The sequence below is a fragment of the Equus asinus genome, chromosome 11 (assembly GCF_041296235.1).
Source record: "Equus asinus isolate D_3611 breed Donkey chromosome 11, EquAss-T2T_v2, whole genome shotgun sequence".
NCBI classification, from domain to species: Eukaryota; Metazoa; Chordata; class Mammalia; order Perissodactyla; family Equidae; genus Equus; species Equus asinus.
In genome coordinates this window covers 84,659,667-84,673,835 of record NC_091800.1, presented here as the reverse complement: position 1 = coordinate 84,673,835, position 14,169 = coordinate 84,659,667, and the positions used below count along the sequence as shown (strand labels likewise).

The following is a 14,169-nucleotide window of genomic DNA, read 5'->3' as shown; positions in this document are numbered from 1 at the left end:
CGTCCTGATGGGGTACTGTGGGGGTCGTGAGCGCATCCTGAAGGGGTCCTATGGGCATCCTGTGGGGGTCCTGATGGGGTCCTGTGAGTGTCCTGTGGGCATCCTGAGGGCGTCCTGATAGGGTCCTGTGCCCTGCAGGCAGGCATCCTGACGGAGTCCTGAGGGTGCCCTGTGAGTGTCCTGCGTGTGTCCTGAGGGTGTCCTGCATGTGTCCTGAGGGTATCCTGAGAGGGTCCTGTGAGTGTCCTGAGGGTGTCCTGTGAGTGTCCTGCATGTGTCGTGAGGGGATCCTGAGAGGGTCCTGTGAGTGTCCTGCGTGTGTCCTGAGGGTGTCCTGCATGTGTCCTGAGGGTATCCTGTGAGGGTCCTGAGAGGGTCCTGTGAGTGTCCTGCGTGTGTCCTGAGGGTGTCCTGAGAGGGTCCTGTGAGTGTCCTGCGTGTGTCCTGAGAGGGTCCTGTGAGGGTCCTGGTGTCCTGAGGGGATCCTGAGAGGGTCCTGTGAGTGTCCTGATGGTGTCCTGAGAGTGTCCTGGCATGTGTCCTGATGGTGTCCTGAGAGTGTCCTGCATGTGTCCTGCATGTGTCCTGAGAGGGCCCTGTGAGTGTCCTGATGGTGTCCTGAGAGCGTCCTGGCGTGTGTCCTGATGGTGTCCTGAGAGTGTCCTGCATGCGTCCTGCGTGTGTCCTGAGAGGGCCCTGTGAGTGTCCTGAGGGTGTCCTGTGAATGTCCTGCATGTGTCGTGAGGGGATCCTGAGAGGGTCCTGTGAGGGTCCTGCGTGTGTCCTGAGAGCTCCTCAGAGCTCCTGCAGACATCCTGAGGAGGTGAGAGGGGTCCTGAGGGCTCCAGGCGGAGGAAGGCCAGTGCTCAAAGCAGGGCGGTCCTGGGCCTGCCGCAAGAGACCACTGAGCAGTTTTTAGTGATGCTCCACACATTTGTCGGCCAATGACAGCGCTGGTGTAAACAAGACTCACAAAGGGTGCCGACCAGCCTGCCGTGCACACCTCCTGCCTGTGCCCAGGCTCCCCTCTCCTCTCAGAATCCAGGACTCGGGGGTCTGGCAAGCATGGGGGCAGTGAGTGAAGCCCCTGCCTGTCTCACCTCCACAGGTCTCTAGACAACCGGTCTGGCCGGGGCCACGCACCAGCCACAGCAGTGGGATGCACCGTCCACGGGAGGACACCCCGCAGTGGACCCGCAGCCTCCGTGGACCTCCATCGTGAAGTCACTTGAGTGGTAAACAGCACAAAATTTCAATGACTCAACCACAGACACCGACTCAGAAAAAACATTCCAGATACACCAGGTCTCCTGCCTCCACTTGCACCACAGCCACACCTGCAGGTGTCAAGGACTCGCACAACATGTGTGGTTTTTACTGTTGACAAGGTACTACTGACACTGCAATTAATTTTAAGATAAGTGCAGTGGACTGATTGTACTACAAAATCATTATACTTACGAGGCAAACCTCGCTTCCTGCAGGGAAACAACAAACTGCGAAATGCGTCTACACACGCCAACAGCACGGACACTCACTGGCCAAGTAACCTTAGTTTTTCTTAGAAAAACTGTATTTAGCCTTTTGTGTTTGTATGTTAATGGAAATGAAAGTTGATTATTCTCTTATATTAAACTAAAACACAGGTCTGCTACAAAAAGCTGAACCAATCAAAAATGAAAACTACGAAAGTGAATACAATGATTCTACTTAATTTAGAAACCATACTAGTTTAGAAATGGGAACCGATTCAGTCCCCGTGGATGCCGCAAGAGAGTGCTATGACCGCCATGCTTCACAAGTGGCCCCAAAAGGAGGGAGCTGACCCCAGGCCAGGCCGCGTGTCCCCCCACGCTCCACATCACCTCACTGGCCTCCCAGTTTCCCACCCGCCCACCTCCTCCTACACCGCATGCGACCACGGGTCCCTCCCATGGCCTGCAGGAGAACCTGCAAACCCCCCACCTTGATGGAGAGCCAGGGACCCGGACCGGAGCCAGGGCCCGCCACCCTCCTTGGGGGCTATGAGACAGGAGTTTCGTGAGTGGGCAGCAGTACACAGTTCAGGCCATCTAAGCCGGGTGCCAACGTGGCAAGGGTCCCTCCAGGTGAGAAGGGGAGGGTGGTCGGTGCTGGCGAAGTGGGCACAACCTGGGAGAACCCCTCTGGGCACCACCAGTCCCCCAGCCCCCCAACCTTTCCTGCGGCCCTACCCTAGTCCTTGGGCTCTTCCCAATAATGACATGAAGACCTGAAAAAGGGGCCGGCCTGGTGGCGCAACAGTTAAGTCACATGTTCCGCTTCTCGGAGGCCCGGGGTTCATCACTTTGTGTCCCCAGTGCGGACATGGCACCGCTTGGCAAAAGCCATGTTGTGGTAGGCGTCCCACACATAAAGTAGAGGAAGATGAGCACGGATGTTAGCTCATGGCCAGTCTTCCTCAGCAAAAAGAGGAGGATTGGCAGCAGATGTTAGCTCAGGGCTAATCTTCCTCAAAAAAAAAAAGGAGAAAAAAAAAACCTGAAAAAGATACCACATAAAAAGAAAACTACGAACCAATCTTACTTACGGTTATGTACACAGAAACACTGGCAAATATAACCTTCCAAGCACATTAAGAGTGCACAACGGCCACGTGAGGGGCAACGCCACAGTATGAACACGCGGAACCTGCATTTATTTTATAAGGTCCGCTCCTGACTTTCTTACCAGAATGGGCTCCCTTGTGAACGACAGTTCACACGCACGTCAATCACCAGCACCTGACCAACAGCTGGAGGTCAGGAGCACCTGGGAACCACAGGAACACCGAGCACCCTGGTGCCGCCTGGCGGCCCCTGCGCCAATCAGACAACTGACCAGAAGAAATACAAGATTCATCACTACTAGTCTGCATGAAAACCATGAGAAAAGCTAGTATCCCACCAACAGCTTTCCTTTCCATGGGCAATAACCTGGCATAAAAGATAAAAATTAAGCCCCTTTCACAACAGTGATAAAAACATCAACTACCCAGGAACAATCTTGATATGAAAAGTAGCAGAGCCACGAAGAAAGCTCTGTAACTTCCCTGAGGGACACACGCGTTAATGAGCAGAAAACCTTGACTCTGCAAATTACACTTCACAAGAAATGCAACTTCAATCAATATCACAAGCTTCAGGTTGTGAATCAAGAGAGAACCTTGAAGAACAAACTGAGAATCAAGAAATTTTTAAAAGGCCTGGGGAGCAGGCCGACCCCAAAAGCGGACCCAACGGCGGAACCCAGCCTGAAGGCCCCGTTCCCGCCAAGCGAGCCAGGGCTCTCCTGGCAACAGCTCCTCCTGAGACCCGCCCCCACCCGCTCCGTCCTGTGGTTCCTGCATAGCCCTCCCTCAGACTCCAAGTGGACAGGGCCACGTCCCCGGCACCTTCCAAGTGCCTGGCCGTGGACGACTCCAGACCAGGCAGGTCGAGCAGATGCAGCCTGGGGCCTGCTCTGGGAGTGGACACCCTGCAGGCCTGGAAGTGCCCAGCGCCAGGAGATGAGCTGGCCTCCCGCTTGCAGGACTTCACGCCCCTGCCCAATCCCCCCTTGAGCGTGGCCTGACCTAGTGACCTAACCTGCAAAGGCCAGGTTAGCTCTCAAGAGACCAAGATTTCTGTCTTGCTGGCCCATCTGCGCGCACATGTGCACGCATGCACGTGTGTCTTTCTCTGTCTCTCTGTGTCTCCCTCCCTCCCTGATGATGTAAGCTGCCCCAGAGAGCGGCTCACACGGCCAGGAACTGAGGGCCACCTCCAGCCAACAGCCCTCACGGGATCTAATCCCAGCACCACGCTTGGAAGAAACGGCAGGGAAGAGAACATGTAAGTTCACTGATGCAAAGTCGTGTCATGTGTGTGTGTTTAAACACACATCTAGGAACCATCCCCCAAATAATCACCAAAATATAAGAGAGGCATCCTGGACTATGGTTCCAGATGACTGTTAACTTTCTTTCTGATACCATTTGAATTTTTAAATAAAACCTCTATCGCTGTAACTGGACAAAGCCTAGGACTGTCGTCATTTTCTAAACAAAGGACACAGAGTTCCAAGGATAACGAGACCTGGGATGGTGAGGAGAGAGGGGTGGAGACCGAACACTGCAGAGCCAAGTCAGGACCCCAGGAGCATCTGTGCAAAAGAAACCAAGACGGCGGCACGAGCCAGCGGAGCAGAGGCCACATCCAGACAGCGTGGACAGAGCAGGACGGAAGGCCCGGGACAGCTGGTCCTGAGCCAGCGGCCAGGCAGAATCGGCTGGAGAACATAAAGCCGAGAATCTGGAGAAGAAACGTCCAGGCGAATGCCAATACTTCCCCCACAAGATGTGGAAACTGCACTAAGTGGGCCACAAGAAACCCACGTCCTCAAGGGAGAGTCGTCAGCCAGTCAGTGAGGAGAGGTGGAGGAGGCAGGAGTCAAAGCTACAAATTCCAGCAGGTCAGAGGATAGGGAGGAAAAGGGGCAGCAGGTGGGGGGTGCTTTTGGTGCCAAGAACAGAGGCTGAGTCACCAGAATCCGAAATTCCAGGGAGACCCGAGGTTCTCTGCCGGGGGGCCAGGACATCTACGATTACACAGCTATAGCTGCCCTTCCTCCAAGACAAGCGAACCGGGGCTCAATGGACGGCACAGGTCAGCTTCCTCAGCTCTGCCCTGGGGTCGGAGCCAACTGTCTCCAGCTCTGAAATGCTGGGACTCTGGTTCCTCCACAGTGATGTGTCCTTCCGCCTCCTGCCCACGGCCTCGGAGCCCAGCCATCAGGGGCAAGTGCAAATCAGCACTTTCATCCACCTCCTGCCTGCCACGCGGACCGAAGTCAATCCAAGGCAGAACCACTTAAACCATCATTCTCCACCCCCCAGCGGCGCCCAAGGGCACTGCCTCTGCTCACGCGGAAACGTGAGGTCCCTGTGCTCCTGGATTCTGTCTCTCAGTCCCCGGAGTCACAGCCCTTCCTAGAAAGATGCAGCCAACGGCACAGCAGCTTCTCCTAACCCGTCGTCATCTGACTGCATCCTTCAGGCACCACTTCAACTCTCAGCTTTTCTGCCAAAAAAATATCAAATTTATTCTAGAACAGACACAAATGCAAAACTGCCTCGAAGAAAACATAACATGGTTCCAAAACAGTTTTTAAATATTTGCTTATGTCCCACTTTCTCGAGTTTTCGTGGCAGATTCGCACTGGGTTAGCTCTGAACGGCACGTGCTGCATTCTCTCACCTGCTGAGGGGTGAGGGTGAGACTGCTCCCCGGGACCTGAGGGGACACTGAGGCAGTGACTGGAGGACACATGGCAGGCTGGATCTGATTCTCCAGCAAGCCATCCCAGGGAGAACATGACTTCACGTTCACTATAACGACAAAGGCTGAACCAAGGGGAGGGCTGCCGAGTGGTGCTCTGCTGAACAAAGGCCCGGACCACGCTGACCCACCCCACGTCCACCCTCCCCCAGCCGCAGCCTTTGAAGGGGAAACCCCTGGGTGTCAGGGGCTGCATCCACCCAACCCCATTCAAGCAGGCCCTGCTGCCCACTACCCACTCAATTCATCCAAATTGCAGCCAGGGCACGATGGAGGTGGGAGGGACAGAGACCTGCCTGCAGAAAGAGTGGAGAAGAGGCAGGGAGCGGGGTCAAAACAGGCCGTGTGGGCCCCGGGTGCTCATGGCAAAACACCGGTCCCCCTGGACTCCCGTCTCTGGCGGCCTGCCTACTCCACTCCTGAGCTCAGGCCCTAACAAGGAGTAGATCCCTTGGCCGCACGAGGATCAGGGTCTCCCCCAAGCTCTGATCAGACCTATCACTCCTGGCCAAGAAGCGTGCTCCAGGGCCCAGGCCCAGATTCCCTCAGAGCCTCACACTTTACTCTCCAGAACCCTCCGAAATGCTTCCAGGGCCAGCCAAGCACGGGATGTGTTACATCCTTTAACCTTCGCTACCCGAGAGGAGGGCACCCTGTTACCCTCATTCTGTAGATGAGTCACTGAGCCCCGGAGAAGACGCTGCCTGAGGTCATGGAGCCAGGTGGGGCAGGTCCCCTCAGACCACTGCCTTTGTCCTGATGTGGAAATCGTTTCCAGGGAAACACTCACGGTCCTGTGGCTTCCCATGTGCTGGAGCACAGCCCGCCACTCCAGGACGGTGGGGAGTCCAGGCTGCGGCCTCTCCTGAGAGCAACACACCTGGGGATGGAGATGCCTTCTGCTCATCTAGTGGATTTATTCTATGAGCTAATTTTTAAAATAACCACCCGTTAATCTCACTTCTCTCCTGGGAAAGGCGTTGCAGGACACTCTTCTCCCTTTAGACAGAACCTAAGTCTTTCTACCAAAAACCAACTCATCGAGGCCGGGAGCTGGAGCGAGGACAGTGCTCCTCCCAGCCTACAAGGAGGGCCCTGGAGCCCCGGGGCCAGGCAGGCAGCGGACTGTAAGGACGGGTGGCTCCCACTGCACGATGTGCTGTGACAGGGCGTCACAACCTCCCACCCTCAGCCCTTTCTCTTCCCAGGGAGAAGCACTCAAAAATACACACTAAGCAGAGTTTCCAGGACCACGGTCCACACACTATCAACACGTCACTCAAACGCCTGGGACATGGGGGGGATGGAGCCACCGTCATCACATAAGGGGTCAGGGCCTACAGTCATCCAAGAAGCTCAGCCCTACACAAACCGACCACTCATCCTTTCCCCCTAAAGTAAGATCTGGTCTTGCAGCTCCCACGGGAGCCACTTTACAGTCTGTCAAGGAAAGAAGGGGTCACGTCCAGGAGAGGCAGGTGTCCCTGGCAGCTTCCGCTTCCGGCCTAGAAGCGCTCTGCTACCGTAAGTCGACAGGCCAGGATTTCAAAGCTCTGAGTTGCAAAACCCCATGAGATTGTTTAATTCTGTGACTTCCCTCCAACCCACACTGCATGTGTGCCGGGGGAGGGGTACGTCAGGGCCTCACAAAATGAGGGTGAAACACCCACAATCCACAGCCATGCTCACCTGCAGCCTGCTTACCTGGACAATATTAAGGCAAACATTTGTCTCTTATGCAGCCTCAGGCCCTACCACCTTGTGTCCTCAGCCCTGACCCCACCATCCAGGTCTAGCTCTGAGAACAATGCTCAGAATGAGTACCATGGACAAGCTCATCCGTCCCCTGTTGGTACTAAACCAGGCCATCGTATCATCCCTCAAAAGCTGAGATACGAGCATCTTTCTCTGGTCTCCAGCTCTCAGTGATACAACTGAGGGACTTTCCCACAAACTCACAGAACAAAGTGGGATCACAGAGCAGCCTCCAAAACTGAGACCCAGGAACTCTCAACAGTAACTTACGGCCTGGAAGGGAACTACTGTCGAGGTCTCCTGTGAGTGCCCACAGGGGACCGGGGCCACATGCGGGCTGTCCCTCTGCTCTCATGCCCAAGGCTTGGGGACCATCCTAGAAGTGCATCTCGGAGGGTTTCCCACAGTCCTGTGGAGAGAACTGGGCAGGCTACCACCTCCCCAGGAGCATCCGGGGCACTGCCCCCTAACTCGCAGCCGCCTCCTCCCCAGGAGCATCCGGGGCACTGCCCCCTAACTCGCAGCCGCCTCCTCCCCAGGGGGCGTCCAGGGCACTGCCTCCTAACTCGCAGCCGCCTCCCCCTCAGGGGGGCGTCCAGGGCACTGCCCCCTAACTCACAGCCGCCTCCTCCCCAGGGGGCATCCAGGGCACTGCCCCCTAACTCACAGCCGCCTCCCCCCCAGGAGCATCCGGGGCACTGCCCCCTAACTCGCAGCCGCCTCCCCCTCAGGAGGGCGTCCAGGGCACTGCCCCCTAACTCGCAGCCGCCTCCCCCCCAGGGGGGCGTCCAGGGCACTGCCCCCTAACTCACAGCCGCCTCCTTCCCGGGGGGGGGGGGGGGGGGGGGGGGGGGGGGGGGGCGTCCAGGGCACCTCCCCCCACAGTCATCTCAGCATCTTCCTCCCACACGGACATCCGCCCTGTGGCCTCGCATGCAGTCCATGGGGACGCACGGCTGCAGTGCAGGCTGTCCCTCTGCTCTCACACCTGAGGTCAGGAGGGGAGGGAGCGCCTGGGACAATCTGCGCCTGGACGTCTCCAGCAAGGAGCAAAACGTCTCCTGCCATTTTACAAATCCACTGTCACCTCCCGTTCTTTACAAACCTTCCAGGCACTGGACGAGGAGAAGAGGACCTCCCTGGGGGGGACAGAGGCCGTGCACTCCTCCTCCCCGCACGCAAGGAAGCACCTGGGAGCTGGGATGGCGCTGCTCGTGACCTTGAGAAAGTATGCACCTCTCCCCACCCTCCTCACCAAGGCCCCTCCCGCCCCGGTTCTGGAGGAGCCCGGGCCACTGTGCTGGCCTTTCCCTCACACCTACAGTTTTCCGAAGGTCACAGCACCCGCTGCCCACGCGGCTGCAGCCGGGACAGAGACAGTGCGCAAGGGCAGCCCCAGGCCAGGACACGCGCATGTGCACACATATGCACGAGTGTACACACCGTGCCCGACACCCTGCACTGCTACACAAGCGCACTTCTGCACACGGTGCGTGTGCCTCTGACAAAGGCAATTCTGCTGTTCCCCTTCAAGCTGGCTTCACCTCAGGAGCCATCCTCGGGCGGAAGGCGTGACCGCGCTCCGTGAGGCGCTGCCCAGTCATGCTCTGCCCACAGGGCTCATGGCCGGCACAAAGTAAAATTCAGACACCTGGTTTCACACATCAGTAAAGCAGTGAACTGCATCTGTCACCTACCAGGGCAACAGGACCGTGACAGAGGAGCGGGGCCCCAGCCATGGGAGCACAGATCCATGCAGCGCCAGGGCAATGACTGGAAGACACACCGCGCTGGCCGGGGCCTGCCCAGTTCTCTCCACAGGACTGTGGGAAACCCTCCGAGATGCACTTCTAGGATGGTCCCCAAGCCTTGGGCATGAGAGCAGAGGAACAGCCCGCATGTGGCCCTGGTCCCCTGTGGGCACTCACAGGAGACCTCGACAGTAGTTCTCTTCCAGGGAGCTCTGAGGCCCCACGGGGTTGGCAAATCCAAGTGGGGCAGCCTTGCAGGCCAATCCCCCAGCAAGGAAATTCTTACCCCAAATGCCAACAGCAGCCAAACAATTCTCTCAGGTTAAATTTCTGGAAGTGACCCCCAAACTGTAGCCAGTGGTCACCTGGAGAACGACGGGGCTCTCGGCCTTCACAGCCTGCATGCCACATGTTTCTGCACCGGCTGCATCCTTCCGCCCCAGCTTTCTCCCCAGCCACACCACGCATGAATGCTGGGTTTGAATTTTCACCACTTGGATCTTTCACCTCGTGCATATACCAACTTAATTCAAATCAATGAATGTTGAAAGCAAGAGCGAAGCTGGTTTCCGCCCAGATCCCGTCCTGCTCCCCAGGCCACCCGGCCTGGCTTCCCCGAGACATGCAGGAACGGGCACCTCAGGGCAGGGGGCAGGACACCCCAGGGGGATCTCCCCTCTCCAGTGACCAGAGTAGAACCAGAGAAGCAGGACAGACACTTGCTGCGAGGGCACCTCGCGGACGACGCGTGCCTGCATTTCAACGCTCTCCATAGCGTGCCGCCAGCGGAAGAGACGTGCTTCTAAAGTGCCATGTTAGCTGCTGACCACCGAAGACTCAGGCTTATTTCCACGTGTTGCTGGAAACTGGGGGCTTTTTAAACAAGGAATCACAGCGTTTTGTCCAGATACCTGTCGTAAAAATACACAAACACTTAACGTATCTGTGTTCTAGAAAGAGAACACGTTAAGGTATGCAGTCGGTGCCACACACCCCCCGCCTGCATATCCCTCTGCCCACTGCCTCGCCCGCCCATCCTGGTGAAACGGCACTGCTCCCGAGACCCCGACCCACCCATGCTGGTCTGCACCTCATGCCTGCAGCTTCCCAAGCAGCTGACCCCCGCCCACCGTGGGGCAAGGCACCCAATAGCAGCAGACCATGGACGCCCGGAGAGGAGGGCCAGGCAAGGATGGCACTCCGGCCACTTGCCCCTGTTCCAACACTGCAAGAACTGAGGTAGACGATGTGTGGGAGTTGGGGGTCGGGAGCCTGGCTCACACGGGGTTCTCAGTGAGACACACCTACCACAGGAAGAGGAAGCTCCAAGTCCTCCCAGAGACCAGCTGACACCAGGCCCCACACACCAAAGACCCAGTTCAGCGGGCCAGCCTGCACAGCCGTCCGTGCCTGGACGCCTGCCCACCAGCCCTGCTGCGTCCCACTCACCTGTCAGAAGCACAGCCATCGCTGCCCCCACTGCCACCCCTCCCCAGGCCCTCTCCAGCCCGTCCACCTCCTTCTCCCTCAAGCGGCTGCTCCTGCCTTTGAAATCTGCCCATGCCCACCACCCTGTCACCCCACCAGTGCCAACGGGCTGCTTCCGTCTAGCCATTCCCCAGCTGTGTCCCCGAAACCCGCTGGTCTCCCTGCACCTCCAGTGGAGGTAGGAGACTGCCACGCCACTCTCTCTCATTGTCTTCACCAAAGCCTACTGGCTGACCCCTCACTGGTCTCCTAAGTTTGCCCTCCTCCACTGTGACCCCCGGAGCCTAACTCCAGCCCCCTCAGCCTCCCCAGGCCCAACAGCCTTCCACGGAGCCCCCAGAGCTCCGCCAAGCTGAGGTCTCGGCCCACCCCTTCAGCCGCAGGGGCTTGGCTCCCTCCTGTGATTACAGGCCTCAACCTCACACCTAAGGTCAAACTGGAGCACCACTGCGACATTAACCATGGCGGCCTCCCGCCAGCCCTGGCTGCAAAGTCGCCCTTCCAAACCCAAATGTCACCCCCACTTGAAAACGTATTGCAGCCAGAGAAAAGGCCAAATGCCTGCACTTGCCACAATCTCCATTCCAGCCTGATCCCCAGCCCTGCTGGCACCTGGGGGCAGCCGCATCTGACCTCGCCAGCTCTCAGGTCAGGGAAGACCCCCTCACCTCCGCTCTCAGCCTTAAGTGCCCACCATCATCACAGCACCCAACCCTCCACGGGCTCACCTACTCACAAAAGGACGATCCGATGTCAGCCCTGGGGAACCACCCCGCCACCCAGTCCCTGGGTGGCCTGCAGCTGCCCTGCATGTTGCAGGAAGCGACCTGGGAGGAAGCTGTTCACACGTCCTTCTCCCTGCACCCAGGCGGCAGCAGCCTTGACTGTCTTTACACCTCCAAGGCCAAGGAGGAATCAGGCCTCCTGGGGAAGGAGTGGCTCCCTCTCCTCCAGACCATCAGTAAAAAAGGGCAGATAACTGGGTTCCCTGAAACTCACATCCCAGACATGTAGCCTAACAGGCTCTGGGGCCACAGCGCCCTCTGCTAACACGTCTGCGACTGAGCCCACGCCGCCTGCCTCACATCCTTGGGGCAAAGACACCAGAGAACGGGGTACAGCCATCGACAACTGTGATGAGATGACACATCGCCTAACACCATACACAGAGTATGACTCTCCCTTAAGACACACCACAGGGTGCAAATGTGTGTTCACACACACCCGCCACCAAATTAAACCCAGCGCCTGACGTGAGGGCGAGCCCGGACGTCTGCGAGGCAAGGGGCCCCCTCTGTCACTTGCAGAGAACTTCAAACCCTCTGAACACTGTTACTCTGTCCCCAGACGTGGACACACCTTCAGCACCTCTGGTGGTGACGCAGGCAGACGCGCCTATCTGAGGAGCGTACGTACAACTCTGTGCCACAAAGAGCCTCCTGCACCAGCGTTGCCAGAGAACGCATCCTGAGGCACGCAGCAGGCGTCTAGCAAACCTAAGTGACATTACCGCTATCTTGTGTAAAGAACCACAAGACCCATTAAACAGGTCCTGCTTCTGGACCTAAACCCTATTTGTTGGAACAAGTTAAAAAATTATTCAGTATATTCTGCAGTTTCATGAAAACTACAAAGCCAGCTAAAGAAGAATTTTTCACGTTTCATTAATCACCGAATTTCATTTTCTGAGGGAAAAAAAGGGCCAAAACAAGCGCTCAGCACTGGATGCAACCCAGCGGAATTAACTTCCTACACTCCAGACAAGCAGCTCGGGATGCAACCAGCGCGCGGCCCAAGCTCATCCCAGTGACTGAGGGCATCTGTCCTTCCAGCAGGACACTCAGAGTCACACGTCCACACAGTCTGAGAAGACCAGCCAGCGGTGTCACTGAGGCTCGTGACGTCTGTCACCGGGTTCAGATGTAAACCCAAGTGGAAGCCAGTCCCAGCTCCACGAAGTACTAAGTGTCCCAACGTCCTCACCTTGTGCTGCGCATCTGCTTTAAGGACCGACAGCGACACCGGGGCTCAGGGTTGTCGCTCTGAACCAAGGCGGGGAAACCCACAAAGAACGCGGGGCCAACGGGTGTCTGTGCACGAGGCGAAGATACTTACATCTTTTGCCATGTTACCAGATCCGTGAAATCGATGCTATAAGTGTTCACCCTCCAGAGAAGAAAAGTGATTTTTCTGGTAAGAAGGAAGGAAATACAAGAAATGAGTAAGAACGAAAAAACAAGTTAGCAAGAGCTCAACCTTTCCCCGGCACCTCCACCCGGGCCGCCCCTCCAGGGTGCAGGGCCTTCCTTTCCAAACCCACAGCCCGGCCCCAGAGCGCCGCTGGCGAACACAGCCCGACGCCGGGATTTTAAGTCACCCCGGCGAACGGAGGCGCATCCGACGGCTGGATGCCCGGGGATGCCCGGCGGTGCCCCGTGCGCCCCCGCCGCGGCCCGGCCTCCCCAGACGCCCACACAAAGGCCCCGCGCCTCGCCGGGAGCACGGCCGGCCGCCAGGGCACAGGGACCACTCACCCCGCGCCCGGGGGGACCCGCCGCCCGCGCAGGGCGCACCCCGGGGCGCTCGGCCCGCCCGCCGCCCCCCGCCCGCGGACCCCACGGCCGCCAGCGGCGCTGACAGGTGGGCTTCCGGGGTCCCGCGCGCCGTCATAGGCCGCGGCCACCCCCGCGCGCCCCCAGAACCGGCAGTCGGGGCAGCGCCGCCCGCGGACCCCGGACCCCCGACCCCCGGCCCCGGCCCCGTGCGCTCGGCCGCCCCCGACCCACACCGGCCCGACCCGACCCCGCCGGACGCGGCGCCGCCGCTCCGCCTAGAGGCCCCGCCCGGGTCCCCGGCCCGACCCCGCGGCCGGGTCACCTGGGAGCCCGCGGCGGGCGGGGCGCGGGGGTCCGGGGCCGCGGACGGGGACCGGCGGGTCGGGGAGCCTCCCGCGTGCGCCCTCCGGGCCCCCGGCCGCGCGGCCCTGCACGCCGCACCTGGCTCGCGGGCGCGGACGCGGGGGCGCGCGGGGCGGTCCGGGCAGCTCCGGCCCCGGGGGTCCCTGCCCGGCCGGGGTCCTGCCCTGCGAGGCGCCGGCGCGGGGCTCACCCTGGAGCGAGCGTCGGGCGGCGTGACGTGCGCGGCGCGGTGACGTGGGCGCGGGCCCGGCTCCCGCAGCGCGCCTGCGCGCCTTTTCGCGCCTTCGGCTCCCTCCTCCTCCTCCTCCTCGCCCTCCGCCTCCCGCCAGTGCGGCCCGCGCTCGCGCCCCGAGGGGGATGGGCTGCGCGTGCGCGTGTGCGCGGTGCGTGCGCGCGGCGGCCGAGAGGGGGACCTGGGGCCAGACGCGGCGGTGCGCGCGCTGGTGCGCACGCGGGCGTGGGGCCCGGGGGTGCGCACGCTGCGCACACGGAGGAGAAACGGGGTGGGTGCATGTGCACACACGCACGCGGGGCAGCGAGGGGGCCAGGTGTGTGCATATGCACATGGATGTGTTTGCGGGTGCGTGTGCACACAGGCAGAAAGGGCGCGGATTTTGTTCGCACGGGTGTTTATGTGCGTACACGGAGGAGCAAAGGCGATCGACTGTGTGCGCGCACGTGTGTATGTGTACTCGTGGAGGAGAAGGGCGGGCTGGGGGTGTGCACGTGGGCGCGTTTGGGCGAGTGCGTGTGTAGGTGCACAGAGGAGATGTGCGTGCGCTCAGCGCCCAGGGCCCTGTCCGCCTGATGGTGCTCTCCTGTCCCTGCCCGGCCCCCGTCGGTCCAGACTCTGTGTGTCCTTCCTGCAGAAGGGTGCAGGGGAGGGAAACGCTTCTCATCGCCATGAGGGCCTGGTGGACC

At 59.4% G+C, this 14,169-nt stretch overlaps 1 protein-coding gene across 8 annotated transcripts in view; it reads right to left on the bottom strand.

Moving 5' to 3' along the window:
- Positions 1 to 13,628, bottom strand: part of TFDP1 (transcription factor Dp-1) — a 44,011-nt gene extending 30,383 nt beyond the window's left edge. Inside the window, exons 1-3 of one of the 8 annotated variants that reach the window (XM_044779647.2) lie at positions 13,439 to 13,462; positions 12,446 to 12,520; positions 9,595 to 9,753 (exon numbers count right to left, since the gene is read on the bottom strand). In XM_044779647.2, coding sequence (XP_044635582.1) covers positions 9,595 to 9,615 — 21 coding nt within the window. In that variant the 5' untranslated portion in view covers positions 9,616 to 9,753; positions 12,446 to 12,520; positions 13,439 to 13,462. Of the gene's footprint in view, positions 1 to 9,480; positions 9,754 to 12,445; positions 12,521 to 13,207; positions 13,295 to 13,326 lie in introns of those variants that run through there. The other 7 variants (XM_070520208.1, XM_044779646.2, XM_070520209.1 and 4 more) reach the window with 7 other exon arrangements.
- Between the last annotated feature and the right edge of the window lie 541 nt (positions 13,629 to 14,169).